At 43.4% G+C, this 27,879-nt stretch overlaps 1 protein-coding gene across 6 annotated transcripts; it reads right to left on the bottom strand.

The window, feature by feature from the left end:
- Window positions 1-169: 169 nt before the first annotated feature.
- Window positions 170-27,879, bottom strand: LOC129641119 (melanoma-associated antigen B1-like). Of its 6 annotated transcripts, XM_055565911.1 has the most exons (4): window positions 27,741-27,872; window positions 21,046-21,248; window positions 11,668-11,927; window positions 170-2,748 (listed from the first exon to the last, which is right to left on the bottom strand). In XM_055565911.1, the coding sequence occupies exons 3-4, from the start codon at window positions 11,688-11,690 to the stop codon at window positions 705-707; spliced, it is 2,067 nt and encodes a 688-aa protein (XP_055421886.1). In that variant the 5' UTR covers window positions 11,691-11,927; window positions 21,046-21,248; window positions 27,741-27,872; the 3' UTR covers window positions 170-704. The 6 variants fall into 6 exon arrangements, 4 of the variants coding, with proteins under 4 accessions (XP_055421886.1, XP_055421884.1, XP_055421885.1 ...); XM_055565909.1 differs by lacking the exon at window positions 21,046-21,248 and having other exon boundaries at window positions 27,741-27,879; XM_055565910.1 differs by lacking the exon at window positions 21,046-21,248 and having other exon boundaries at window positions 11,668-11,924; window positions 27,741-27,879.

The raw sequence follows: 27,879 nt of genomic DNA, 5'->3' as shown, positions 1-27,879 counted from the left end.
AAGTACAGAGTATCTCAGCCTCTTCCATAGAATGACATCATCTCTGAGAAACTGTAATGAGTGGACAGGAGCTAAACTTTTTCTGACTAAACATCACCAGTACAAGCATGAAGACTTCTTAAGAGCAGATTCTCAATGTTTGTGTAAAAGAAGAGCCACGAATAAATCATTTGCTATAATTTATATTCTCATTCTTTTTATTTTTTATTTATTTTTATTTTTATTATTTAAGTTCAACTCAAACATTCTTGAAAACCATAAACCATAAGCAGAGGCAAGTATGTGTCTTTTACATTTACAAAAAAGGAGACTAAGCAGAGAGTAAAGCCAGCCAAAATCTGAAGAAATTTCAGCTCTCTCCCTAACAATGTATCAATGTTCTGAGCCTCTATTAGTGTGGTGTCTTTCACATTTCTAAGGACACTCTCATCCTAAAGTGATGTTATTCTCATCCTGGATCACAAAAGTGATGTGAGGATTTCCAATATTTATTGGAGAAAACAAAATTCTTACTCCTAAATTTCACAAACAGCAAAGTGTATGTGACCCATGTTATTCATATACTTATATCATGACTCTAAATGACCTTTCTGTTGAAAAATTTTAACAACTGAAAATTGGGGGAAATAAAGTCAACAAGTTATTGATGCATATCAGGAACACAGGTTGACCGGCTTCTCTAGCCACAAAGTGAACAACGGGCTTCAGATCACACTAGGGGCGAGATGAGCGGCTGGACTCGGCCCTGGGGTGTGCAGTGGCTGAAGCAGAAGGGCCAGCGCTGGCTGAGGCAGCAGTGCCAGGCCTGGTTGAGGCAGAAGTGCCAGCGCTGGCTGAGGCAGTAGTGCCAGGCCTGGCTGAAGCAGAAGGGCCAGGGCTGGCTGAGGCAGAAGTGCCAGCAGTGGCTGAGGCAGCAGTGTCAGCCTGGTTGAGGCAGAACTGCCAGCAGCGGCTGAGGCGGAAGTGCCAGGCCTGGACGAAGAAGAAAGGCCAGAGCTGGCTGAGGCAGCAGTGCCAGGCCTGGCCGAAGCAGAACGGCCAGCAGCGGCTGAGGCAGCAATGCCAGGCCTGGTTGAGGCAGAACTGCCAGCAGCGGCTGAGGCAGAAGTGCCAGGCCTGGACGAAGAAGAAAGGCCAGAGCTGGCTGAGGCAGCAGTGCCAGGCCTGGCCGAAGCAGAAGGGCCAGCAGCAGCTGAGGCAGCAGTGCCAGGCCTGGTTGAGGCAGAAGTGCCAGCAGCGGCTGAGACAGAAGTGCCAGGCCTGGCCGAAGAAGAAAGGCCAGAGCTGGCTGAGGCAGCAGTGCCAGGCCTGGCCGAAGCAGAACGGCCAGCAGCGGCTGAGGCAGCAGTGCCAGGCCTGGTTGAGGCAGAACTGCCAGCAGCGGCTGAGGCAGAAGTGCCAGGCCTGGACGAAGAAGAAAGGCCAGAGCTGGCTGAGGCAGCAGTGCCAGGCCTGGCCGAAGCAGAACGGCCAGCAGTGGCTGAGGCAGCAGTGCCAGGCCTGGTTGAGGCAGAACTGCCAGCAGCGGCTGAGGCAGCAGTGCCAGGCCTGGTTGAGGCAGAAGTGCCAGCCCTGGCTGCACCTCTGGCTCCGGTGCTCTCTACTTCCTCTCTCCAAGCCTCTTCATATTGCGGCTGCAAGGCAGGATGGACCAAATCCTTGACCTTGGCCAAAAACTGAAGGACTTTCGTCTTGCTGGTTTCTGTGAGCGCTTTAGGACCGCACAGGAACTCATAGCGAGGGGGATCGCTGCCGGGCACCTGCCGGTACTCCAGGTACCCTTCCCGCACCAGATCTTCTGTGATGAGCTTCCTGGGCTCTCCAAAGATGAAGTGACTTCTTCCATCATAGATGCCCAGCATATTCAGGAACTTCCAGATCTTCTCCTCAGGGGCGTGGTTGCCATTCAGGTAGATGACACCCAGCAGAGGCATCAGAAGACCATTCTTTGGCAGCCCCAAGTCACCTCTCATAGACTCACTGTCGCTGAGATCTAGGTTGCTCACCAGGGTATAGCAATGACTGTTGGGCCTGACTTCCTTCAGCACCAGGCCAAACAACATTTCTATGCACTCGGAAGCCCTGCTAAGGATCTCAGGGAATTGTTCCTTGTACCTTCTCTTGATTTCCTGCAGCATTTCGGACCTCTTAATGAGCTCCCTCATCTTATACTTATACAGCATGTACTGCACCAATAGCTCTGCCTTCCAGGTCAGAAGATCTGTGTGAGAGCTCGCAGCAGCAGCTGAAGCCTGGGAGGAATTTTCACCTTCCTGAACTTGGCCCTCAGCACCTACACCAGATCTTGAGCGTGCTGCGCTACCTACACCATATCTTGAGTGTGCTGCGCCACCGACACCAGATCTTGAGCGTGCTGCGCCACCGACACCAGATCTTGAGCGTGCTGCGCCACCGACACCAGATCTTGAGCGTGCTGCGCCACCGACACCAGATCTTTTGCGTATAGCACCTGCAGCAGCACTGGTGCTGCCTTGGGCTCCCTGAGGCCCCTTGGAGGTGCCAGCAGCAGACGAGCTTGACGGAGCGCTCTCTGAATCAGGAGGGGAGGAGGAGGTGGTCTCTTCTCCCCCAGATGTGGTAGCCTGATCATGAAGACCCTGGGTCTCAGTTTGGGCCTGGCAACGTTTCTCACAAGCACGGTGCTTACTCTTCTGCCCACGAGGCATGATGGCTGTGGTCTGAGACCGCAGGCAGGAGTCTGGGCCAATACACAGGAGATTGGGGCACCTAGAGGATGGAGAATGAGATGACATGAGCACCTTAAAACAGGGACACTCCACCTTGGCTTAATCAAAGGCTGCCTCTGCAGGTGTCCTTGAGGACACTGCTCTAGGAACCCATAAGGCTCCTGTTTTCCTGCTCAGACCAAACATGGTCTCCTCAGAACAAAATCTGGTGCAGGCAGGTTGATGTCCCTGTGGACCCTCACAAGATCCCAATTCAAGGTCTAAAATATTTTTTTGCTTCTGGTTTCTCCTATATGTCTTTTTGAAATAAAATTATTTTTTGCAATATTACAATATTAATTTATAATAGTGTACCAGTTTCTGCCACACATCAGTATGTATCAGCCATAGGTATATCTTATGTCTCCTCCATCTTGAAACTCCCTCCCACGTTCCCACAGAATCCCACAGAGGAAGAACAGAGGCCTTACTTTTCCTCTGCATCCTCTCAGCCCTGCTTTGGATCTACTCAGGTGACAGCAGGTGCCAGCAGTGGGGTTTTCTAAGTTCTACTTCAGTATTATCATGTCAAGTGCTGGCAGAGCCTTGGCACCCTTCCCTCTGCTACTCTGATGTAGACAATTTAGACCTCCCCATGATCCAGAGGCAAGTGAGGGGATGCCTCAGTCCACCTCCCTGCCAGGAGATAGATAAACAGTGCTGAGAGGTAATTAGGTCTTTTCTATCTTGAGTTCACTGGGATCATCATTCAAGGTCCTTACCTTGGCTCCTTAAAACGTTGGGCACCATCATCCATTTGCGGACTGGTGTCTTCACCTTCAGACAAGACATTTCCCCTCCCGTAGACTTCGTATAAAACAGAAAAGAAGGTGCTCAGCCTCACAGCCCTTCCCTGAGATTTCCTGGGCTGAAATCTGAGGGTTGGGATGGATGCAATGAGTCCTCACTCAGGTTCCTCAATTGGGCTCCTGGTAGAGAAGCTCAACTTTTTCCTGAAGTGATGGCTGCTTGATAGTAAAAGCCAATCACTCCGTGTCCCAAAAGCAGGAAGTGAAGATGACCTTATTTTACCAAACACGGTCTCCTGAGAACAAAATCTGGTGCAGGCAGGTTGATGTCCCTGTGGATCCACACAAGATCCCAATTCAAGGTCTAAAATATTTTTTTGCTTCTGGTTTCTCCTATATGTCTTTTTGAAAATAAAATTATTTTTTTTACAATATTAATTCAAAATAGTGTACCAGTTTCTGCCACACATCAATATGAATCGGCCATAGGTATATCTTAGGTCTCCTCCATCTTGAAACTCCCTCCCACGTCACACCCCTCTTAAGTTATCACAGAGTACTGGCTTTGAACTCCCTGGTCATAAAACTACTTCCTACTGGTTATCTATTTTCCATATGATATTGTGTACGTTTTCAATGTTACTCTCTCAATCTGCCCCTCCCTCTCCTTCCCCCACTGGGTACACAAGTGTGTTCTCTATGTCAGCATCTCCCGGCTGCCCTGCAAATAGGTTCATCAGTACCATCTTCCTGGATTCCATATATATGCATTAATATATGATATTGGCTTTCCTCTTTCTGACTTAATTCACTCTGCTTACAAAAACTAGGAATAAAACTACCACATGAGCCAACAATCCCACTAGTGGTCATATATCCTGAGGAAATGGTAACGGAAAAAGACACTTGTACTCATGTTCACTGCAGCACTATTTACAATAGCCATGACACAGAAGCAACCAAGCTCTACATTTGACTCATGACAGGGTCTAAGGTTTCTTCCTCTGCTGACCACTCCATTCAGACCAAGACCCTTATGTCCCCATTAGCCCACAGTGGGGACCGACATGTATCCTTGAGGTCTCCCAGGGATGACGACAGGGAGATGTGGTCTGAATGACGTGGTGTCGAACATCCACAGCCCCCAAGGTTCTCACCATCCACCAGGACACCTGAAACCCTCCCTTGTCAACCTGAGGCTGCCCCCACTGACCTGGTCTCTCACTTCCCTGAGATGTCCCAGGAAGTGTCATGTCAAAACGCCCGATTCTCCCAGTCCTCAAAATAGGACTGGCGCCTTATGTGTCTCCATTTCTTATGGGAGGAGCCCCATCCTCACTCAGCGTCAGAGCCATTAATATTGTTGCGGACTAGGTCCCTTTGTGGAACTGAGTTTATTCCATTACAGCAAGGCTCTCACTTCCCCCAAACCACCTCCAGTGGACACCGGTGGGCACCACAGTTGGCCAGCTCTACCCGGGGCCTCCTACAGCCCAGTACAGGGGGGGCCGCTCAGTGTGGTCCCCTGGGCGGTGTCGAAGTCTGCTCATCAGCCCTCAGGTCCCTCATCTAGGACCTAGACCTCCTCCCGGGATAGAATCCGGGCCTACCCCCACAGACCAACGCCTTAGCCTGAGACACTCTAGACCACCTTCAGCCGATAGCTCTGAGGGACTCATAAGAGCCATATCACAGGGGTGGGATGTGGATGGGTCACTTTTATTACTGGGAGGGTTGGGAAAGACCCATGAGCTACATTCACGGCCTCACCTTGGTTCCGGACGAGTCCTGAACACTAAGTCTCCACCATATGGTCGCCGCAGCTACCGGTCGATCCGCTGGCTTTCAAAGCAGAAGTGGTGGGGAGCTGCATAACGTCCTACGTGGGGTCTCCCAGGGATGACGGCAGGGGCAGCGTGCTATGGGAACCCCGGTAGCTCAATATTCATTCCTCCTTGGGTCCTACTTGTCTGGTATCGGAGCCCAGGATGCCCCCTCCTATGAACCCGAGTCTTGCAGCTCCCAAACAGAGCCCTCGCCTTCCCAACTCCCTAGTGGTGTGAGGCGAGCTCTGCTCTGAGCATCTCTGCTTGTCAGGTGGGTTGCCACTCTGTGAGCCTCCTTCGTTGGGGGAGAGATCCTCTCACTAGCACTGATGGTCCTCACCTTAAGTCCGGTTATGGTCAAGACACCCCCATCTGCAGATCTGGCTTCTGATCTGGCTAAAGGAGACTCTGCCCTCCCTAAGATCACACAGGTTGAATGAGTGGACCACTCAGAAGTAGCTCCTGTGGGCTTCTCAGGGCTAAGAATTTACAGAATTCTGTTCGGCTCCCTCTGCAGGGGTCCCCGCTAACACTCAGCATCTCATGTGAAGTCCTCCTTGGATTCAGGTCCCTCCCTCTGCGAAACTGCAGCTGATTGTATTAGACAGAGGTCTCACCTCGCTAAGACTTTCTAGGCTGAAATCAACCTGACATCTGTGCCCAGAGCTTCCTGGGGACCACAGTATCAGTGATTTTCCAGGGCCTCCTTTTACAGTATGTGCTACTGTGAGTCCACTTTCAGGTCCTCACATTGACACGTGATGAATCCTGTAACTCCACTCTCTGTTTTATGAAGCTTCTTGTCTTACATCAAGGTCCTAGTCTCCTGAGAATTCCAAGTTGGAAGTCAGGATGATCCTCATGTGATCCTAGTCCATCAGGGCCTCTGAGAATAGACTGTGGGAATGCAACTTGAGTCCTTCTGATTCCTTTTGCTTAGCATCCTCTCTACATCTACCACAGCCTGGGACTGCTCCTTCTACTGAGCTAAGATTCCTCTTCTTAGTCTTTGGGTGACCACTATATTCAGGGGTGATTGTCCCTCAGTCCTCCTTCATGGAGGTTCCCATATCAGCTTCTGTCCCTCGATTAAAGGCTTCCTGGGGAATGCATATTCCTACAAATAGTGAGCAGTTACCCTCTAGCAAATCTTGGAGTAAACGGGTCTCAGTCCCAAAAGTGATGTAAGATGAGGAAAATGCAGCAGAAATTAAGGAACTCAGGACAGATGTCACAATGTCAAAGAGATAGCGGTGATATATTCCTGCTCTTCAGCCAGCTTTAATCGCTCAGTCATGTCCCACTCTTTGTGACCCCATGTACTGTAGCTTGCCAGGCGCCTCTGTCCATGCAGATTCTCCAGGCAAGAATACTGAAGTGTGTTACATGCCCTCCACCAGGGATTGTGCCCAACCCAGAGATCGAACTCGGGTCTCCTGCATTGCAGGCGCATTCTGTACCATCTGAGTCACCAGATTTAGGGTAGTTCTAAAATATTTACTCTTGGCACCTCCCTGTTGGTCCAGTGGTTATGCACTCCCAATGCAGGGGTCCTAGGTTTGATCCCTAGTCAGGTAACTTGATCCCACTTGCCACAACTAAAAATCTCACATCCAACAACTAAGAGTTCTCGTGCCACAACTAAAATCTCACATTCTGCAACTAAAGAGCCTGCATGTGGCAACAAAGATTCCAAATGTCACATCTAAGACCAAGAGCAGTCAAAAAATAAATAGAAATAACTATTTTTAATTAAAACATATAAAATTACTTTCTACATAGAAGGATAGCACCAGATAATCTTGTAAGCCCTCGATCACTTGAGCGTGTTTGAATTTGCACATGCAGGTGATCATATGCTAACTGAGCATTACCCCCTTCTCTCCTTTATTCACACCTCTTAATTATTATGGTGTTTGTATTGTCTTGGCTATGCATTCCATCCCAGTGTTTTCATCACAGAGTCCTTCTTTCTGTCACTCAAGATACATGTTGGACTGCTAGAAGACAGTGAATTTACTGACTCATGAGCACCTCAGGCCGGGACAAGTGGAAGGGTACATGCTGTGGTTAAATTCAGACCAGCGCTCTAGTCCCAGCTCTGTCTCATATCAGTTGTGTGGACTTGGGTCCATCACAAACTGGGGGAGCCTCAGGTGAAGTGGCTGTTGTAGGGCTAGTGGCATGTAGCTAAAGCACCTGGCACAGTGCCTGGACCACACTGAGACTTTACACAATATCTGTTTTTACTAAGATTATGAATATTTTTATCCTGGAGGATACCACCGACCCTGAGGAATCTTTTAAATCCAGGAGATGTCAGAGAATCTGTGGCATTCTCGCACATGGAACACCAAATCAGTCCAAAATGCTGTTTAGAAAGAATCTTTCATTTCCACTACAAGATCGTATTTTGAGTATGGGGGTACGTTTTTAACTGAATGGAATTTGAAGAATCTAAATTTGATTCTGAGACTAATTCTGTCTTCCTTCCCGGCTGCTCTTTCATCTGAACAACTCCTAGAGATTTCCTTAGTGGTCCAGGGGTTAGAACTCTGCACTCCCAATGCAGGAGGCCTGGGTTCCACTGCTGATAAGGGAACTAGGTCCCACATGCCACAGCTTCGCCACAACTAACAGTTCACATGCCACAACTAAACATCCTCTATGCCACAACTGAAACATTGCTCATGCTGCAACTAAAGAACTCTCAGGCTGCAAGGAAGATGAAGGATCCTGTGTGCCAAAGATAAGACCAAGCATAGCCAAATAAATAAGTAACCAAATAAAATAAGCCCCCATCTTCATCAATTTCACCATCAACTAAAATAGACTCACCTCACAGACTTTGGTGGAATTATCAACATAGCCAAAAACGCTGAATGGAATGCCCTTTCAATAAAATGAGCTCTGTTTACACGACTCACAGCAAACAGTGTCAGCCCACTAGCTTCTGAGTTTTCGGTTTCATTCTACTACTACTTTTATTTCACAGAACCTCCTTGGAGAGCATGTGCATGAAACATCTAGGTTGTGCACTGTGTTCACGGGCACTGGGGCAGGAGCACAGGGCACATTCCATCCCCACCCCAGGGGGGATTTCTCTTTGGTCTACTCCTGTTCCTGTTTAGTCACTCGGTCGTGTCTGACACTTTTCTACCCCATGGACTGAACAGATTGCTCTGTCCATGGGATTCTCCAGGAAAAAATACTGCATTGGGTAGCCATTTCCTCCTCCAGGGGCAGCTTCCTGACCCAGGGATTGAACCCATGTCTCCTGCATTGGTGGGCGGGTTCTTTACCACTGAGCCACCTGGGAAGCCCCATAATTCCAAAGCAATTGTTCAGGGTAGTTTTCCATTCCAGGCTTAAGTCTCTGAACTTTGACCCGCCATCTGAGGGTCTGACCCCTATTCAGTGTTTCCACAGCCTCCCTGGTGGGCTCGCCCTGTAGCCTAACTTAAAACTACCTTCCGCTGCCAGACTTTTATTGTCCTAAAGTCTCCAAGTGCCTTGCCTCAGTGTATTTACACTAGACTCCTCATGAGGAAGCCCTCAATCCCCTCACCTCCTTACACCTCATTTTTATTAGGCCCCTAGATCTCAGTTCACCAGCTACTTTATATGAATGCTGCTCTTAGACTCTAGAATTCTATAAGAAGGGGTTGAGTTTATTTTTCTTAGCATCCCCAAAACCACCCAGAAGCCTTCCAAAGAGCAGATGCTAAATTGATATTTGAACAATTACAGTGCAAGTGTGCAAGAAAGCAATTTACTGGGATTTCACTTCTCCCCCATTCTTAAATAAGCGAAGCCAATCCAGGTAAATAAACTTCAATTTTACAAAGAAAGACTAAAGCAAATAAAACAAACGAAGAAGTGAATACTTCTTAAAATTTTTTTCTGTATCTGATAATCACACAGACTTCACTGTGGAAAAATTTCCATATTCACAAAAAATCCATATTGCAATATCATGTTATCTTGTTCCGAATGACAAGAAATGATTCAAGGATTTCAGTCTGTGCTATGTAATACAAAAATCCTTAGTTTTCAACTGGATAATCTGCAGTACATGTCAAAGCTGTGCCATTAGTATACTTGGACTCTGAAGCTAAACACATGTTTAATTAAAAGGAACAATACTTAAAAACAGAAACAAGAAAAACCTCCAATTTGTGCATATTGTATAGGAACACAAATAAATATGTTATATGCTGAATTTCCATGAGCCCCACCATGGCCCTCCTCTTGTGGGAAGATTGCCTGCTTTCTTGAAAAGCAATGTGAAGTATCTGCTCAGACTTCACTAGGGGTGGGAGGAAATTTGGACATGCTCCAGAAAGTGCACTGGCCCTGGCACCATAGGAGCCCTGGCTGCAGCTCTGGCTCTGGCTCTCTCTTCTTCAGCTCTCAAAGCCTCCTCATACTAGAATGGGAAGGCACTGGACTTGGTATCATCGACATTAGCCCCAAACTCCCACATTCGTTTATATATCTCTATCTATCATGGAAGCACTCCATATTAGTTTACAAAATTGTACTCATTCCTTTTTATAGCTTCGTAGTACTCCACTCTGTGGATATATCATGTTCCCTCAATTAACATGTGCCTGGACATTTATGTATTTTCATATGGTTGTGGATGTCTCTTCAGAATTAATTTCTGAAAACACTGAATTACTGGCTTAAATGTAAAAGCACATTTAATTTTCTGACATTACCGAATTGTATTTACGCTCTAATCTCATTCTTCGATATGTAGCTCTCAAAGAATGAGATCAGTATATTCTCTAACACTATATACAGAAGTAAACTGAAAAGGGATTAAAGACCTAGCTATAAGAGTGGAAACCATAAAACTCTTAGAAGATAATATGAGCAGAACACTCTTTGACACAAATCATAACAATATTTTTTTGGATCTGTCTCTGAAAGCTAGGGAAATAAAAGCAAAAGTAAATAAATGTGTTGTAATTACAGTTAAAAGCTTTTGCACAGCAAAGGAAACCATCAACAAAATGAAAAGCCAACCTATTATATAGGATAAAATATTTGCCAATGATGTAAGCAATAAGGGGTTAATATCCAAAATATATAAACAGTTGATATAACAGTTTAAAAAAAATCAAGAAAAAGATGGGAGGAAGACTTACATACACATTTTTCCAAAGAAGACATACAAATAGCTGAGAGGCAAATGAAATGATGTTCAACACCATTAATCATCATATGAATGCAAATTTAAACCACAATGAGGTATTATCTTATACCTATCACAAGGGCTATGATCCAAAAGGAACAGAAGTAACAAATGCTGGTGAGCATGCAGACATGATCTATGCACTGTTGGTGGGAATATCAATTGGTGCAGCCACCATGGATAACAGTAAGGAGAGTCCTCAAAATCTAAAAGCAGAACTAACACATGACCCAGCATTCCCACTCCTGGTTGTGTATCTGAAAAAAAAAAAAGAACCCACTAATTTGGATGGTCTCCATCACGTACTTGATGCTTGTCTGAGTCTAAGGGTTTCCACTGCTCGTCCCCCCTTCCCCTCCAGTCTCATCTACTCTCTGCCAGTGACTCCACCCCAGGCCAACCTCCCTGTTTATTAAGAAGGCACCTGTGACTGGCACAGCCAGTGTGAGAAGAAGAGATAGTCCTTCCCAGCCACCAGATAATCAGGAGTTTTGGCCAGACCTTTGAGCACACACTGAGACAGTGAGGAGTCAGACAAAAAGCACAGACTGTGGCACTGAAATGGATTAATAAGGAACTTAGTGATGTGGCCAGTGACCCTCCAGCACAAGATTCTGCAGGTCCAGTTGGGGATGATACACTTCATTGGCAAATCACAATTACAAAAAAGAACGGCAACCCATATCAAGGCAGTTTATTCTCTGTGACAATTCATTTTCCTAAAGACTACCCGTTCATACTACCTAAGGTTGCATTTGCAACAGAATTTATCATCCAGACATGAACACTAATGGCAACACTCGGTTCGCTACTCTAAGATCACTGTGGTCTCTTGCTTTCATGATTTCTAAAGTTCTGGTATCCATTTGTTCACTGCTATGTGATCTGAACCCAGATGATAGCCTACCCAGTGCCAGAGGTTGCATAGATCTATAAAACAGAAATAATTACAAAAGAATTTTTCAGGAATGTACTCAGAAGTATGCCATGTGATGCTACCTTAAGTCAGAATAACCTGCATTGAAGCTTGAATTAACTTTCAGTTCAGTTCAGTTGTTCAGTCCACTCTTTGCGACCCCATGAATTGCAGCATGCCAGGCCTCCCTGTCCATCACTAACTCCCGAAGTTCACTCAGACTCACATCCATCGAGTTAGTGATGCCATCCAGCCATCTCATCCTCTGTCACAGTCTTTTCCAATGAGACAACTCTTCACATGAGGTGGCCAAGGTACTGGAGTTTCAGCTTTAGCATCATTCCTTCCAAAGAACACCCAGGACTGATCTCCTTTAGAATGGACTGGTTGGATCTCCTTGTAGTCCAAGGGACTCTCAAGAGTCTTCTCCAACAGCACAGTTCAAAAGCATCAATTCTTCGGCACTCAACTTACTTTAAATTACTGCTAAAAATGAAAAAAAAAAAACCCACTAATTTGAAAAGATCCACACACACACAATGGCATATTACTCAGTCAGAAAAAAGAATGAACTTTTGCCATTTTCAAGAACATGGATTGATTGGAAGGCATTATGTTAACTGAAATATGTGAGATAGAGGAAGACAAATGCTGTATAATTCCATTTATATGGAGAATTAAAAAATAAAACAGACTAGGGAGATGAAGCAGACTCACAGCGAACAAGCTAGTAGTAGTTACCAGGGGAGAGTAGCAAGGGGAGGGTAAGGGCACGGATAGAAGATTAAGAGGTGCAAACTCATATGTATAAAATAGATAAGCTACAAGGATATATTGCAAAACAAGGGGGATATAGCCAATATTCTATAACAACTATAAATGGAACATAACATTTACAAATTGTGAATCACTTTGTTGTGTCCTTGAAACATAAAATATTGTACATCAACTATGAAAATGAAGTGAAAGTGTTAGTTGCTCAGTCTTGTTCAACTCTTTTTGACCCTAAGGACGGTAGCCTGCCAGGCTCCTCTATCGATGGAATTCTCCAAGTAAGAATTACCCACTGGAGTGGGTAACCATTCCCTTCTCCAGGGGATCTTCCTGACTAAGTGATCAAACCCAGGTCTCCTACATTGCAGGCAGATTCTTTGCCATCTGAGCTACCAGGGAAGCCCACAACAACTATACCTCACTTTAAATATATATATATATATTCTCCCAAATCATCCCACCCTCTCCCTCTCCCACAGAGTCCAAAAGACTGTTCTATACATCAGTGTCTCTTTTGCTGTCTCGTATACAGGGTTATTGGGACGACCCAGAGGGATGGTATGGGGAGGGAGGAGGGAGGAGGGTTCAGGATGGGGAACACATGTATACCTGTGGCGGATTCATTTTGATATATGGCAAAACCAATACAATATTGTAAAGTTAAAAAATAAAATACAATTTCAGTAAATATTCTCTCAGGAACTTTCACATATACAATACAGTATTATGAACTATGCGCTTCCCTGGTGGCTCAGTGGTAAAGAATCTGCCTGTTGAGCAGGAGATGCGGGTTCAATTCCTGGGTGGGGAAGATGCCCTGGAGGACGACACGGCAACCCAATCCAGTATTCTTGCATGGAAAATTCCAAAGACAGAGGAGGCTGGCAAGCTACAATCCATGGGGTTGCAGAGAGTAGGAAACCACTTGGCCACTAGCAACAGCAACGATTAACTACAGTCACAATGCTGTACATTATATCCCTGCTGCTGCTGCTGCTGCTATGTCGCTTCAGTCGTGTCCGACTCTGTGCGACCCCATAGACGGCAGCCCACCAGGCTCCCTCATCCCTGGGATTCTCCAGGCAAGAACACTAGGGCTTCTTTATTTTGTAAGTGAAAGTTGTGAATGTTTATGCCATTTGGACACTTACACCCATTTCATCCATCCTCCAACCCTCTCCTGTGACAACCGCCAATCTGCAACATGATGGACCTAGAGATCATTACTGATTGAAGTGACTCAGACAGAGAAGGAGAAATATTATATGACATATCTTAGATGTATAATTTAAGAAGAGATGATACAAATGAATTGAACTACAAAATAGAAAGACTTACAGTCTCAGAGAACAAATTTATGGTTGCCGCTGGGGAAGGATGTGGGACAGGGATAGTTAGGGGATTTCTGATGGACATGTACACACTGCTATATTTAAAATGGATAAGCAACAAGAATGTACCTTGTAACACAGGGAACTCTGCTTAGTATTATGTGGCAGTATTGATGGAGGTTTGGGGGAGAGTGGATACCTGTATATGTATGGCTGAGTCCCTTCACTGTTCACCTGAAAACTTTCACAATATTGTTAATTTGCTATACCTCAACACAAAATAAAAAAGCTAAAATTTTACAAACACTGTGCCTGCAGTGCAAGGGCTGTGAGTTCAAACCCTGGTTGGCGATTTAAGATCCCATGTGCCACATAGCAAACCAATCAACAAAATATCATCACAGAAAAAGTGATGGGGATCCATGAAAGAAATAATTGATAACCTAGATTTTATTCCCTTCAAACTTCTGCTCTATAAAAATACATCAAGAGAACAAGAAGATGAGCCATAGTCTAGGAGAAAATATTTGCAAAAGACATATCTGATGAAGGCTCTAATCTAAAATATACAAAGAACTCTTAATATTAATAAGAAGAAAACATCTAATTAAAAAATGGACAAAAGATAGGAATAGATACCTTGCCCAGGAAGATACAGAGATGGAAAACAAGCATATGGAAAGATGCTCCACATCATATACCATTAGGGAACTGCAAATTAAAAAAACAAGCAAATACCACGACATCCCTTTCAGAATGGCCAGCATTCAAAGGACTGACAACACCAAATGCTGGTAAGGATGTGAATCAACAAGAACTCTCATTCCTTGGTGGTGGTGATGCAAAATGGTAGAGCCACTTTGGAAGACAGTTTGCAAGTTTCTTAGTAAACTATACATATTCAACACTGCTGGTAGGAATATAAATTGGTACAGCCAATTTACAGGGAAAACAGTGTAGCAGTTCCTCAAAAAATCAAAAATAACACATAATACTTTCCACATTCCACTACTATCCAAAGGAAATGAAATCAGGACCTCGAAGAGAGCTCTGCACTCCCATGTTCATTGCAGCACTACTCACAATGGCCAAGAAAGGGAAGCAGCCTAGGTGTCCAGTGACAGATGAATGGATAAAGAAGATGCAAAATATACATATAATGGAACACCATTCAGCCTTAAAAAGAAGCTAACCTCTCCAGTTATGACAGCGTGCATAAACCTAGAGGACCTTCTGCTACAGTGAAATAAGCCAGACACAGAAGGACAAATACTGCATGCCATTTAGATGAAGAATCTAAAATGGTCAAAGTCAAAAAAACAGAGAGCAGAGTGGTGGTTACCATGGTCTATGGGAGGGTGAATGAGAAGGAACTGTAGATTTAAAAAACATTCACAGTCTATACATGAGACAGGGTGTTCAGGGCTGGTGCACTGGGATGACCCTGAGAGATGGGATGGGGAGGGAGGTGGGAGGGGGGTCAGGAAAGGGAACAATGTACACCCATGGCTGATTCATGTTAATGTATGGCAAAAGCCAGTACAATATTGTAAATAGCCTCCAATTAATATAAATAAATTAAAAGAAAAAAAAAAACATTCACAACCTAAAAGCTGACAGGTATGTTCTCTTTGGTACAAACATTTAGGACTTCATCCCAGGAGGCAGCGTCTCGAGTAACCCTGAGAGAACTGCTCCAAAGAAGGGAGGGGAGGAGCCAGGTTACATAGAAGTTTTGCAACAAAGGGCAGGTAGTCTGAATATCAAAAGATTATGATAAATGAAGGAAAACCAGATAACCCTGGTTAAGGAATTTAGCCCTTTTCCATATATGGAAAGATGCAAGAATCGGGGCTCACTGAAATCATTCCTTTGATATGAACTTCACATATCTGGGGCCCATTTCCTGTATTTTTACATCCTGTGTTCCCTCAGGGTTCACCATCCGTGGTGGCTGCAACTGTTGATAATTGACAGTGTTTATTCACTGATACAGCAGGCAGTATTCCAATTTTCAGTATTAATCAAAAGTTACAAAGTTTAATTATACTATATAATATAGAGTTTATAGCTAAAAATACCATATTGTACACTCTCTCTGAGGTCAAATCTTATGGCAAGTGTTCTTATCCCAGACATAAAACATAAAGGGTGAGAAAGCATCTGTCAAAATGGCCATCATCAAAAAGTCTATAAACAATAAATGCTGGAGAGGGTGTGGAGAAAAGGGAACTCTCTTGCATTGTTGGTGGGAATGTAAATTGATACAGCCTCTATGGAGAACAGTATAAAGTTTCCTTAAAAATTCGGACTAAAATTACCACATGACCCAACCATCCCACTACTGGGCATAAACCCTTTGGAAACCATAACTGAATAAGGCACATGTACTCCAATGTTCATTGCAGCACTATTTATAACAGATAGGCCACAGACAACCTAGATGTCCATCGCTGAATGGATAAAGAATTCTGGTTTCTGTATAAAATGAAGTACTACTCAGCCATAAAAAGACCATATTTGAGTGAGTTCCAATGTAGTGGGTGAACCTAGGGCCTATTATACAGAGTGAAGAAAGTCAGAAAGAGAAATATAAACATCGTATCCTGACACATATACATGGAATCTAGGAGACAGCATTGATGAATGTATTTGCAGGGCAGGATGGAGATGCAGACGTAGAGGACAGACTTGGTGACACAGGGGCGGACGAGAGGGAGGGACAAACCGAGAGTAATACTGAAACATACACATTACCATATGGAACATCAACAGCCAATGGGGATTTGCTGTGTGATGCAGGGAGCTCAAAATGGTGCTCTGTGATAATCTAGATGGGTGGGGAGGAGTGGGAGGTGGGGGGATGTTCAAGGGGGAGGGGACATATGTATACCTATGGCCAATTCATGTTGATATATGGCAGAAACAACACAATATTGTAAAGCAACTAAACTCCAATAAAAAATAAACTTAAAAAAGGATGAGAGGGAAATTTTGGAGGTAATGGATATGTTTATGGCATAAACTGTGGTGGTCATTTCACAGGAGTAGACTTTTCTCCAAACTCATCAATAAATAAATCAGAAAAATACTGGTTAGCAAGGAAACCTAGCATATCCCAGTTAAGAGTATGCCACTGAAGGTCACCATGAGGTAGACATCCTCAGCCGATGTAACAGAAAGCTCCAAAATGTTTCAAAGGCCCCAATCTTACCTATCTCTCACTTGACCTTTTTCATAAACCACTCCCACTTTCATTCATTTAACCACCCAAAAGTGTCTATTCCTTCCCAATTGCTTGCCAAATTACAGTCAAGATAACTTGATTTCAATTATTATTATTTTTTTTAGTGGCGTGTGCTCTGGCACCCGCACCCTGAGGGCAGAGTACACCAGTCCAGCGACTTCAAATTATCATCCCACCTCAGGGGAGTGCCACCCTGATTTCTGGGAAACTCCACAGACAGAAGACAACATGAATAAACCATCTAATCTGCACAGGGTTTCCCTGTACTTGAATGAGTGCACAGGACACATTCCATGCCAGCTTCACATGATTTCTCTCTGATTTACTCATAATCCCAGGCAGACTCAGAAAATGCTGCAGGTTTGGGTCTCCACCCCCAAAGGAAAGTCCATATCACAATTGAGTCATACAAATTTTTTGGTTTCCAGTGCTTTCATAAAATTTATGTTTATACTATACTATAGGTTATTAAGTGGGCAATAGCATTGTGCCTCAGAACAATATAGATGTCTTAAATAGAAACACCTCTTTGCTAAAAGAAAAAAGATGTTAACCATTATCTGAGCCTTCACTGAGTCCATCATTTTTGCTGCTGAGGGTGTGAACATTGCAAGAGGTATCAAAACGTGACACACAGACATGAAGTGAGCAAACGGTGTTGGAAACATGGAGCCGAAAGACTTGCTGGAAGCAAGGTTGACTGACACAAACTTTTAATTTGGTAAAGAAAAAGAACAAAGAAAAGAAAAGCAGTACCTGTGAAATACAATAAAGCAACGTGCAACAGAGTGAGGTGTGCCTGTAACTGTAAGGGCAGTTTCCCATCCCAGGCTTTGTCTTTAAACTATGCGGCCCACCATGGAGAACCTGGTCCCTGGTCACGATTGCCACAGTCTCATCCAGCCTGCCATGCACTCAACTTATAATTACTTCCCACGGATAGACTTATACTTTCCCAAGGCCCATCACTACTTTGCATCAGGGAATTCACATTTGGCTGCTGTCATGTCACCATTTCCTTTACATGACAGCTGCTTTTTGACTCTATAATTTTATGGTGAGTGGCTAGATCTTTTTCTCAGCTCTCCAAGTACTAGCATGGAGTCTTCTATGAGCAGAGGCTCAATTACTGTTTAGGGAATAAATGAGCCTGTGAGCATGAGGATGAATTTCTTAGAATTTAATTTTACATTTTTGAATTAACGAAGCATACATGGTCACTTATAATTTTGTAAAACACAATTAGGAAAAATGAGGAAACAAAATACCATCCATCTTACATTCCCTCTATTTCTTGATCCCACATATTGCACTGTTTAGTGTTTTCATGTTGTAAAGGAAATAACATATTGTAATGCCATGTTATCTTGAACCAGCTTACTGAATAAGATGTGGAGTTAGGGCCTAGGTTTCCTTCATTTACAGAATCAAGTAATCGCTTATCTTACAGAATGTCTTAGATCACGATGTACCGAAGAAATCGGCCTAAGAGAGTTGTAGGAACCTTCCCCTGCCAATCACAGAGATGAGACTTTGGGAGTTATCTTTGTTACAGGACAGGGGAATGGTCCCTGGAGTCCACATTCAGGTCCTCACTTTGCCTTCAGATCAGTCCTGGGAATCCACTCTTAGCCACACGAACGCGCTGAACATCAGTCCGAGCTCTTCACCACCAGCACAGAAGTTTTGCAGACACTTTCGGCTATGGCTGCCCTGTGCACGATCTCTAAGGAATGATGGAAGGGGCGGGGCTCTGTGGGGACCCCGTCGTTCAGTGTTCAGCGGTCCCTGGGTCATCCCTTAGGGTCCTCACCATGCTGTCTGTCAGAGCCCAGGACCCTTCACACTACGGACTGCAGTCCTCCTGCCCCCAAACGAAGCCCTCACCTCTCTGAGTCCCTAGTGGGGAATCAGGGCACTTCTCTGTGCATCTCTCCTTGACAGGGGCAGCGCCACTCTGTGAGCCTTCCTCCTTGGTGGGAGAGATCCTCTCATCAGCACTGATGGTCCTCATCTTCCCAGTGGTGATGGCCAAGATGCCATCCTCCTAAGAACTGGGGTTCCATCCATTCCCTCGCTGAGACCAGATAGAAATGAAGAGGCTTCTCATCCCTATAACTCTGCCTGGAGCCTCTGGGGTTAGGAATAGGGGCAGGGGTCTGTAAAGCCTCCTCATTTGTGGGTCTAGTGATACTTCTTTCTTCACTCAGGGATCTCACCATGGTCCTGGCCAGTCCTGGGACCTGACCCTCCAACCTGAGATTCTCCCTCTACTGAACTGAGGCCATTTTTCTTAGACTGAGACTTTGACCTCACAGAGAACTACAAGGCTTATAAGATGGAATGTCCTGTCTGGGCATTCTAGGCCTGAGAGCAAGTTTGGGCAGGTCTCTGAATGACCTGTATTTTGCGGTGCTCGTCTCTCCAGTCCTCACCTATGGAAGCCCAAATTTTGTCTATCTCTTCGATTAAAGGATTCCTGGTGAGCACCACATTCCGGCAAACTCTTCAGCAGTGTCCCTAATGCAAACCTTAAAGTTTCATGTCCCAGACTTGATCTGAGATGGGTAAAATAACACAGAAGGCAAGGGGCAAAATGGGGTGTGTTCCCTGAGAAAAATGCTGCTCCATTCTTTTCAAAAGCCAGAGTCAGTCTCTTTTCATGACTGGTTTTAATTGATTAACAGGCATACTTTTCAAACATTCTACTGCATGTAATCATGCACCACAAATACTGTGTTTTGTTACAAACTGCAAGTTTATGGTCCATGCATTGAACACGTCTATGGCATCATTTCCCAACATCATGTATTCACTTGGGGTCCCTGTTCCACATATTGTTAATTCTTCAAATATTTTAATCTCTTTCCTTATTTTATTTCTTATGGTGACCTGATCAGTTGTCTTTATTACTATTGTAACTGTCTTACCTTTGTAAATTAAGCTATGTGCATTTTTTAGACATCTTCTAGTAAGTGTACAATAGGATTAACAACTTTTATAAGCACTGGGAATCCCCCAAATTCCTACTGATTTACTCTATGGCAATTTTCACTTTATTGCAGTGATCTAGAACCCAAGTCACTGTATTTGAGATATGAGTACAATTCTAAAGGAAAAAAGCCATCCAAGATGGTTTTGTGCTATTCTGAATAGGTTATCGGACACTGCACTGAGAGACGATCTTACTGTCCCTATCATCTGTTTCTCTTCTTTATTCATGTCATTTATTGATGTAGCCTTCGAGGCTTTGTGCCTGAAGAAGTGTATTGGAATATATCCAGAGTCCTTACTTTTATCCCAGGATACATTTGAGTGTTAAGGAACACAAGCTCTGCTTTAGAGCAAGAGGAGTATAACAGTGTCAGATCTAGAGGAATTCAGAGAGGAATCTAATTCCAGGCCTATCAGTCACTAGTGTTCCCCAGCAAGGGCTTACTGCCTGATGCACCTAGAAGCCAATACTATGGAACGGGCTTTTGAGAGAAAAACTTGAATCCAAGGTGGACTAGCAAGAAGACAGAAGTGGGGCTCTGAAATCTGTCTCCTCAATCCAGAGTTTGAAGTAAAATGAAAGGGTTTAGGGGAACTGCAAACTTGGAAGCTAATTGGCTAGTCTTGAATTAGTTCATGTAAGCTATTCATGCTGCTAGAAGCCCGATTTTCTGCATTGAAGGACTTCATACAGTTCTCCCCTGGCAACATTCCTACTCGGAGAGTTCCACAGACTGAACCCTCTTCGTTCTGCAGTCATCCTAGAAACATAGGCTCCTTTTTGGCATATGCATAGTGCTGCCTCTAAAAATAACTCAAGGTTTGATTAATCAACAGCCTGTTTAAGGAGGCAAAACCACTTTAAACTGGTCAATGCTTTATGCTTCAATCCCCCCATTTCTCCTTGTACATTCTTCAAGCTTGTGGGAAATCATCCTCAATTTGGTTAATGAGTCTCAAATTCTGTAGAAAATGATAATCCCAGGTCACAGAGTTTTGTACCACCAGGACTGGAGCGTTACATAAGCACTGACAAGGTTAGGATTAATTGCTATTTAAGAAAGATATTATCAGAGGCTTTGTTTCCTTCACATGTTTCTTTTCAGGCTATTGCTTGAAGTTTGGCGTTTTGGTGCCTGGATGGAATTTATTACTATTGGGTCATCTGTCTTGGCTCTTCCTGGCCACTCCTCAGCCCAAACTGAGCTCTGCAGTTGACTGACCAATTTCTCCCACTGTAGTGCTCAAAATAGTTTACCTTTTGTCCAGAAAACAGAGCCTGGACCAACTGTCTTTAACCAATGCTTGCTGCCTCTTCCCAGACTTCATGGATTGAAGTGGATATCAACCAGTACTCTTATCAGGAACTTGAGGTCTCCCTGGAAAGCCCTTGCATTCGTGGGAGGTGTAGGAAAGCCTTCAGGGCTTCTCTATCTGTGGCTTAGAGCGCTTTGTTCCTCTCTAGGAAGAAAATGGGCAAACTTGAGGCATCACCCCTTAATTTAGGACCCAATTCCATCTCCTAGTTTGGTTTCTGGAAAGCGTTGGCTGTATGAGCTCCCTGGAGAAACCACTGAGAAGAATGGACAGTCTCAAGGTGACCAGCTTGGATCTGAGTGTTCACATAAAGAACCTTGAATAGTTTTCCATTATTATATGTGGTTGTCAAACTATAGCTTGAAAGGCACACATGCTACCCAGCTTCCAAGGAATCTGTCCCACCAGATCCAAGACCGCAGCCCATTTGGTCACAGGCTCCTAATATTTCTGCCCTCCCATGTGCTGAGGGCATACTTGTCTACTGAGGAGGGTCCTATAGAAGTTCAGGCTCTGTCTCAGTCTCCATGTAGAAAAACTTACCTAGTGTGTAGGAGGCTGAGACAGTGATTGCATCACATTGAAGAAAGTGAAAGAGGAAGCTGTCTTAGACTCAGGCAGAGCTGACTTTCAGAGAGCAATTCAGGAGCACACACATTCAAACACCGATTTCCTCACTTCCTTTCTGAGCATGCTGGGGTTTAATCTTTCTGGTACATGACCAAAATACTTTACCCCTCCAGCAGAGATCACTGATAAGCAAATCTAGATGTCTGGGCAATTTTCAGGGGAAATACATTGACTCCAAGGCCTCTATGTAGCCCATGGCCATTAAGACCACAACCAATGGCTATTTTTCCTGGTAAAATTTCATTTTTAACATCACGCATGCACAAATATCGGAGAAGGCAATGGCACCCCACTCCAGTACTCTTGCCTGGAAAATCCCATGGACGGAGGAGCCTCGTAGCCAGCAGTCCATGGGGCCGCACAGAGTCGGACACGACTGAGCGACTTCACTTTCACTTTTCACTTTCATGCATTGGAGAAGGAAATGGCAACCCACTCCAGTGTTCTTGCCTGGAGAATCCCAGAGACGGGGAAGCCTGGTGGGCTGCTGTCTATGGGGTCGCAGAGAGTAGGACATGCGACTGAAGTGACTTAGCAGCAGCAGCATGCACAAATATATAAAAGTAGTTCAGAACTACCTCCCTGCTATTCTGGCTGATATACAATAGGACTGGACTTTTTAGTGAGGAAACACCAGAATGTCCCCTATTGTATGAAATTCCTTAGCCGGCAGGTTCTTTACCATCTGAACCAATGGGGGAAGCCCAAAGACATTGCATCCCTAGTACTGATTTATCTTATAACTGGAAGTGTGACATTTTTACTTCCTTCATCTGATTTTTTTTCTTTATTTTTATTTTATTTTTTAACTTTACAATATTGTATTGGTTTTGCCATATATCAACATGAATCTACCACAGGTATACATGTGTTTCCCTTCCTGATCCCTCCTCCCTCCTTCCTCCCCGTACCATCCCTCTGGGTCATCCCAGTCCACCATCCCCAAGCATCCAGTATCGTGCATCAAAACAAGGAAAAATTTTTTTCTTTTCTTTTATATCTATATGAGATGACGGATGTTCCCTAAACTTACTGTGGCAATCATTTCATTGTGTGTGTAAGTCAAATCATTGTGCTGTACACCTTAAACTTACCCAGTGCTCTAAGTCAATTATATTGCAATAAAACTGGAAGGAGAAAAAAAAAAAAAGAAATTCCTTAGCCGGATTAGGGTGCATTCTTCTGTGTGTCGGGGGGAGACTTTTCCTGCTTTATACTCCCTCACCTTACATTTATGCTCACACCACGACAAGGTAATCAGGGCTGGTTTCATCAAGAATACACTCGTGTCGAACTCCAAGTATCATAAGAGACTACTATAAACAACTCTATGCAAATAAAATGGACAATCTAGAAGAAATGACAGATTCTTAGAGAGGTACAGCCTTTCAAGACTAAACAAGGAAGAAATAGAGAACGTGAGTAGACAGATCACAAGTACTGAAACAGTGATTTAAAATTTTCCAATAAAATGTCCAGGATCAGGTGGCTTCTCGGATAGTTCTATCCAACACTTAGAGATTCTATCAACCTCTTCCAAAAAGAATTACAGAGGGAGGAACACTCCCAAGCTCATTCTATGAGGCCACCATCACCTTGAGAGCAAAACCAGACAGAGAAGCACACACACAAAAACAAAAAAAAGAAAATGACAGGCCAATATCACTGAAGAACACAGATGGAAAAATCCTGAACAAAATACTAGCGAACCAAAAAAGACAGTCTCTTCAATAAGTGGTGCCTTGAAAACTGGACAGTTACATGTAAAATAATGAATGTAGAACATTCTCTAACACCATACACAAAAATAAACTCAAAATGGATCAAAGACCGAAATGTAAACCCAGATTCTATAAAACCCTCAGAGGAAAACCTAGGCAGAACATTCACTGTTTGACATAAGTTGCAGCAGTATTTTTTTATTTTAGTAAAATGGTTTTTGATCCACCTCCTGGAGTAATTAAAATAAAAATAAAAACAAACAGGTGACCCTTAATGAAAGTCAAAAGCTTCCACACAGCAAAAGAAACCAAAAACAAAAAGACAACTCACAGAATGAGAGGAAATATTTTCAAACAATGCAAACAACAGCAGAATAATCTCCAAAATATATAAATAGCTCATGCACCTCTGTGTCAAATAAACAATCCCATAAAAAGTAGGCAGAGTGTATAAACAAACATTCCTTCAAAGAAGACACACAGATGACCAAAAAGCATATGCAAAGATGCTCAACATCACTAATTATCAGAAACATGCAAATGAAAAGTACAATGAGGTATCACCTCACACCAGCCAGAATGGTCTTCATCCCCAGATCTGCAAACAACAAATGATGGAGTATGGAAAAAAGGGAACACTGTTGCACTCTCGGTGGGAATGCAAATTGACACAGTCTCTACGGAGAACATTATGGAAGTTCCTTGAAAAACGAAAAATAGAGTTACCATATGATTTACCAATCCCACTCCTGGTACATATCCAGAGAAAACCATGATTCATAAATATACATGCACGCCAATCTTCATTGCAGCACTATTTACATTTACGAAGATATGGAAGTAACCTAAATGTCCATCAACAGAGGAATGAATAAAGCATTTGTCGTAAATATATTCAATGGAATATTATTCAGCCATAAAAAGAATTAATTAATGACATGTGCAGCAACATGGATGGACCTAGGGAATGTCATAATAAGTAAAGTAAGACAGAGAATACTGGATGCTTGGGGCTGGTGCACTGGGACGACCCAGAGGGATGGAATGGGGAGGGAGGAGGGAGGGGGGTTCGGGATGGGGAACACATGTATACCTGTGGCGGATTCATTTTGATATTTGGCAAAACTAATACAGTTATGTAAAGTTTAAAAATAAAATTAAAAAAAAAATAAATTGTCTACCAGAAAAAAAAAAAAAAAGACAGAGAAAGACAAATATCATATGTTATCACTCGTAAGTGGAATCTAATTTTTAAAAAATGACACAAATGAACTTGCTTCCCTGGTGGCTCAGCTAGTAAAGAATCTACCTGCAATGTGGGAGACCTGGCTTTGATCCCGGGGTTGGGAAGACCCCCTGGAGAAGGGAAAGGCTACCCACTCCAGTATTCTGGCCTGGAGAATTCCATGGACTGTATAGGCCATGGGGTCACAAAGAGTTGGATAAGACAACGACTTTCATTTCACTTCACAAATAAACTCATTTACAAAATATAAACCGACTTATGGGTATCGAAAACAAGCTTATGATTACCACTGGAGAAATGTTGGGGGAGGGATACTTTAGGAGCCTGAGATAAACATACACGACTGATGTGTCTGACTCTTCGTGACTCCATGGACTGTAGTCCACCAGGACCCTCCATCCATGGAATTTTCCAGGTCAGAATACTGGAGTGAGTTGTGATTTCCTGCTCTAGGGGATCTTCCTGACCCAGGGACTGAACCCACTTATTTTGTGTCTCCTGCATTGGCAGGTGATTCTTTACCACTGTGCCACTTGGGAAGCCCACATCTACAACTAATATATATAATAGCAGTAACCCCAAAGCACCTACTGTATAACACAGGGAACTGTACTCAATAATCTGTAGTAATCTGTATGACAAAAGAGTCTGAAAATGAGTGAATATGTGTATGTATAACTGAATCACTCTGTTATATACCTGAAACTAACACAACATTTTAAATTAATTATACTCAATAAAATGAAATAGAAAAATAATACCATCATAATATCCAGCAATCTGTCTCCTGAGCATATATCCTGAGAAAAACATAATTCAAAAATGGAATAATCACCCCAATGTAAATTACAGCAATATTTACAATACCTAAGACATGGGAACAACCTAAATGTCCATCAACAGAGAAGTAGATAAACATGTGGTCCAGAAATACAAAGGAATATTACTCAGCCATAGGAAAGAATGCCATTTGCAGCAACATGGATGCACCTAGGGATTGTCATACGAAGTGAAGTAAGTCAAAGACAAATATATCCTTCATATGTGGAATCTAATTTTAAAAAGTGATAAAATGAACTTAATACAAAACAGAAAACTTACGGATCCTGAAAACGAACTTATGGATACTAAAGGGAAATGTAGGAGGGAGGGATAAATCAGGAGCTTGGGATCAACGTACACACACCCCTATTTATGAAATAGATAACCAATAAGGACCTCCTGCATAGCACAGGGAACTCTAATCAATATTCTGGGATAACCTACATGAGAAAAGAAACTGAAAATGAATTAATATATATATATAACAGCATTACTTTGCTATATGCCTAAAACTAACACAACATTGTAAAACAACTATACTCCAATAAATTTTATTCATTTTGATATTTGGCAAAACTAATACAGTTATGTAAAGTTTAAAAATAAAATAAAATTTAAAAAAAATGTTAAATGGCCAAAAAAATTAAAAAAATAAAAAAAAATAAAAAATAGACTACCTGGGCATATATCCGAAGAAAACCATAACTTGAATAGGAACAAGCACCCCCATGTTCCTTGGGGCACTGTTTACAAGAGCCAAGACATGGAAACAACCTACAGGTCCATCAACAGATGAAAAAGATGTGATACATAAATACAATGGAAGAATACTCAGCCATAAAAAAGAATGAAAGAATGCCATTTTCAGCAACATGGATGGATCTAGAGATTGTCATAATGAGAGAAGTCAGACCAAGACAAATACCACAGTATATTGCTCATAGGTACAGTCTAATTTTTTAAAATGACACAAATGGACTTATTCAAAAAACAGAACCAGACTCCCACAATTTGAAAAGAGATTTATGGTTACCAAAGGAGAACTTTGTTGGGGGGGATACTTTAGAAGCTTAAGATGAACATACACACACAACCAATATAGAAAATAGATAACTGAACAGGACCTCCTATATAACAAAGGGAACTCTACTCAATATTCTGTAATAGCCTATATGGAAAAAGAATCTGGAAAAGATTGAGTATATGTGTAACTGAATCACTTTGCTGGACACCTGAAACTAACATAAGATTGTAAATCAACAAATCTGCAACAAATTTTTTTTTTTTAAAAAAGAATATCCATCTGTAACAATACCTCTGTGCTGTCACCTTAGGCAAAGGGGAAAACCCCCATCACCTCCATAGAGCAAGATTTCCAGGCGAGGAGCAAGGTGTTTTATCTCCGGATTCAGAGGACCCTCATTAATTACAGGTTGAATAAAGTCTCGCCACATTCATCCCATGCTGCTGCTACTAAGTCGCTTCAGTCGCGTCCGACTCCGTGCGATCCCATAGGCGGCAGCCCACCAGGCTCCCCCATCCCCGGGATTCTCCAGGCAAGAACACTGGAGTGGGTTGCCATTTCCTTCTCCAATGCATGAAAGTGAAAAGTGAAAGTGAAGTCGCTCAGTCGTGCCCAACTCCTAGCGACCCCATGGACTGCAGCCCACCAGGCTCCTCCCATCCATGGGATTTTCCAGGCAAGAGTATTGGAGTGGGGTGCCATTATAGCCAACTCCTATTAGCCAATCCCAACACATAAAAGAGTCAGACACAGACAAACATAGGCAATTAAATCCAAAGGCCTGGAACCTTAAGCCAGTGTTCAGAACTCTAACCCAATCATTTGAGCACCTCAGTAGCGCTAACCTCTGACATTGTCCTCTTTTGGGTGGGTCTTTAACCCACGACTGTAGCCTTAGGATTCTAATCAGACAGAAGAAACTCCTAGGTGGGACTCTAACCCACAGTAGTGGTGTCGTTCTTCAATTTGTCACGTCTGACTCTGTGCAACCCAATGGACTGCAGCATACCAGGCTTCCCTGTCCTTCACTTTCTCCTCAGGTTTGCTCAAACTCATGCCCATTGAGTCAGTGATGCCATCCAACCGTCTCATCCTCTCTAACACACAGTCCTGATGAGATTATTAGACTACAGGCACATTCTAACTTCATATAGCACATTTAGTTACAGGCATATTTTAAGGAGTTTACTCACCCCAAAGATGTCTGATCCAGGAGCTGTTTCCTTCCTTAAAAGTGAAAGGAGCCCCAGAAGCCAGAGGAGCCCAGAGTGCCATGGCTAGCAAACAGGAACCCCAGAGCCAACTCTCTAGACAAACTCAGTATAGGTGGCC

Source organism: Bubalus kerabau, unplaced genomic scaffold (genome assembly GCF_029407905.1).
Source record: "Bubalus kerabau isolate K-KA32 ecotype Philippines breed swamp buffalo unplaced genomic scaffold, PCC_UOA_SB_1v2 scaffold_76, whole genome shotgun sequence".
NCBI lineage: Eukaryota > Metazoa > Chordata > Mammalia > Artiodactyla > Bovidae > Bubalus > Bubalus kerabau.
The sequence above is the reverse complement of the archived record's forward strand: the minus strand, read 5'-3'. Positions and strand labels throughout refer to the sequence as shown.

Bases quoted from the DNA above. Each gene is read 5' to 3' on its own strand.
- LOC129641119 (XM_055565908.1), bottom strand. From the start codon at position 21,116: ATGAAGTCTGGGAAGAGGCAGCAAGCATTGGTTAAAGACAGTTGGTCC. The intron at 2,749-21,045 runs GTAAACTATTTT...TCCATCCTCTAG, and splicing joins CTCTGTTTTCTGGACAAAAG to GTGCCCCAATCTCCTGTGTA.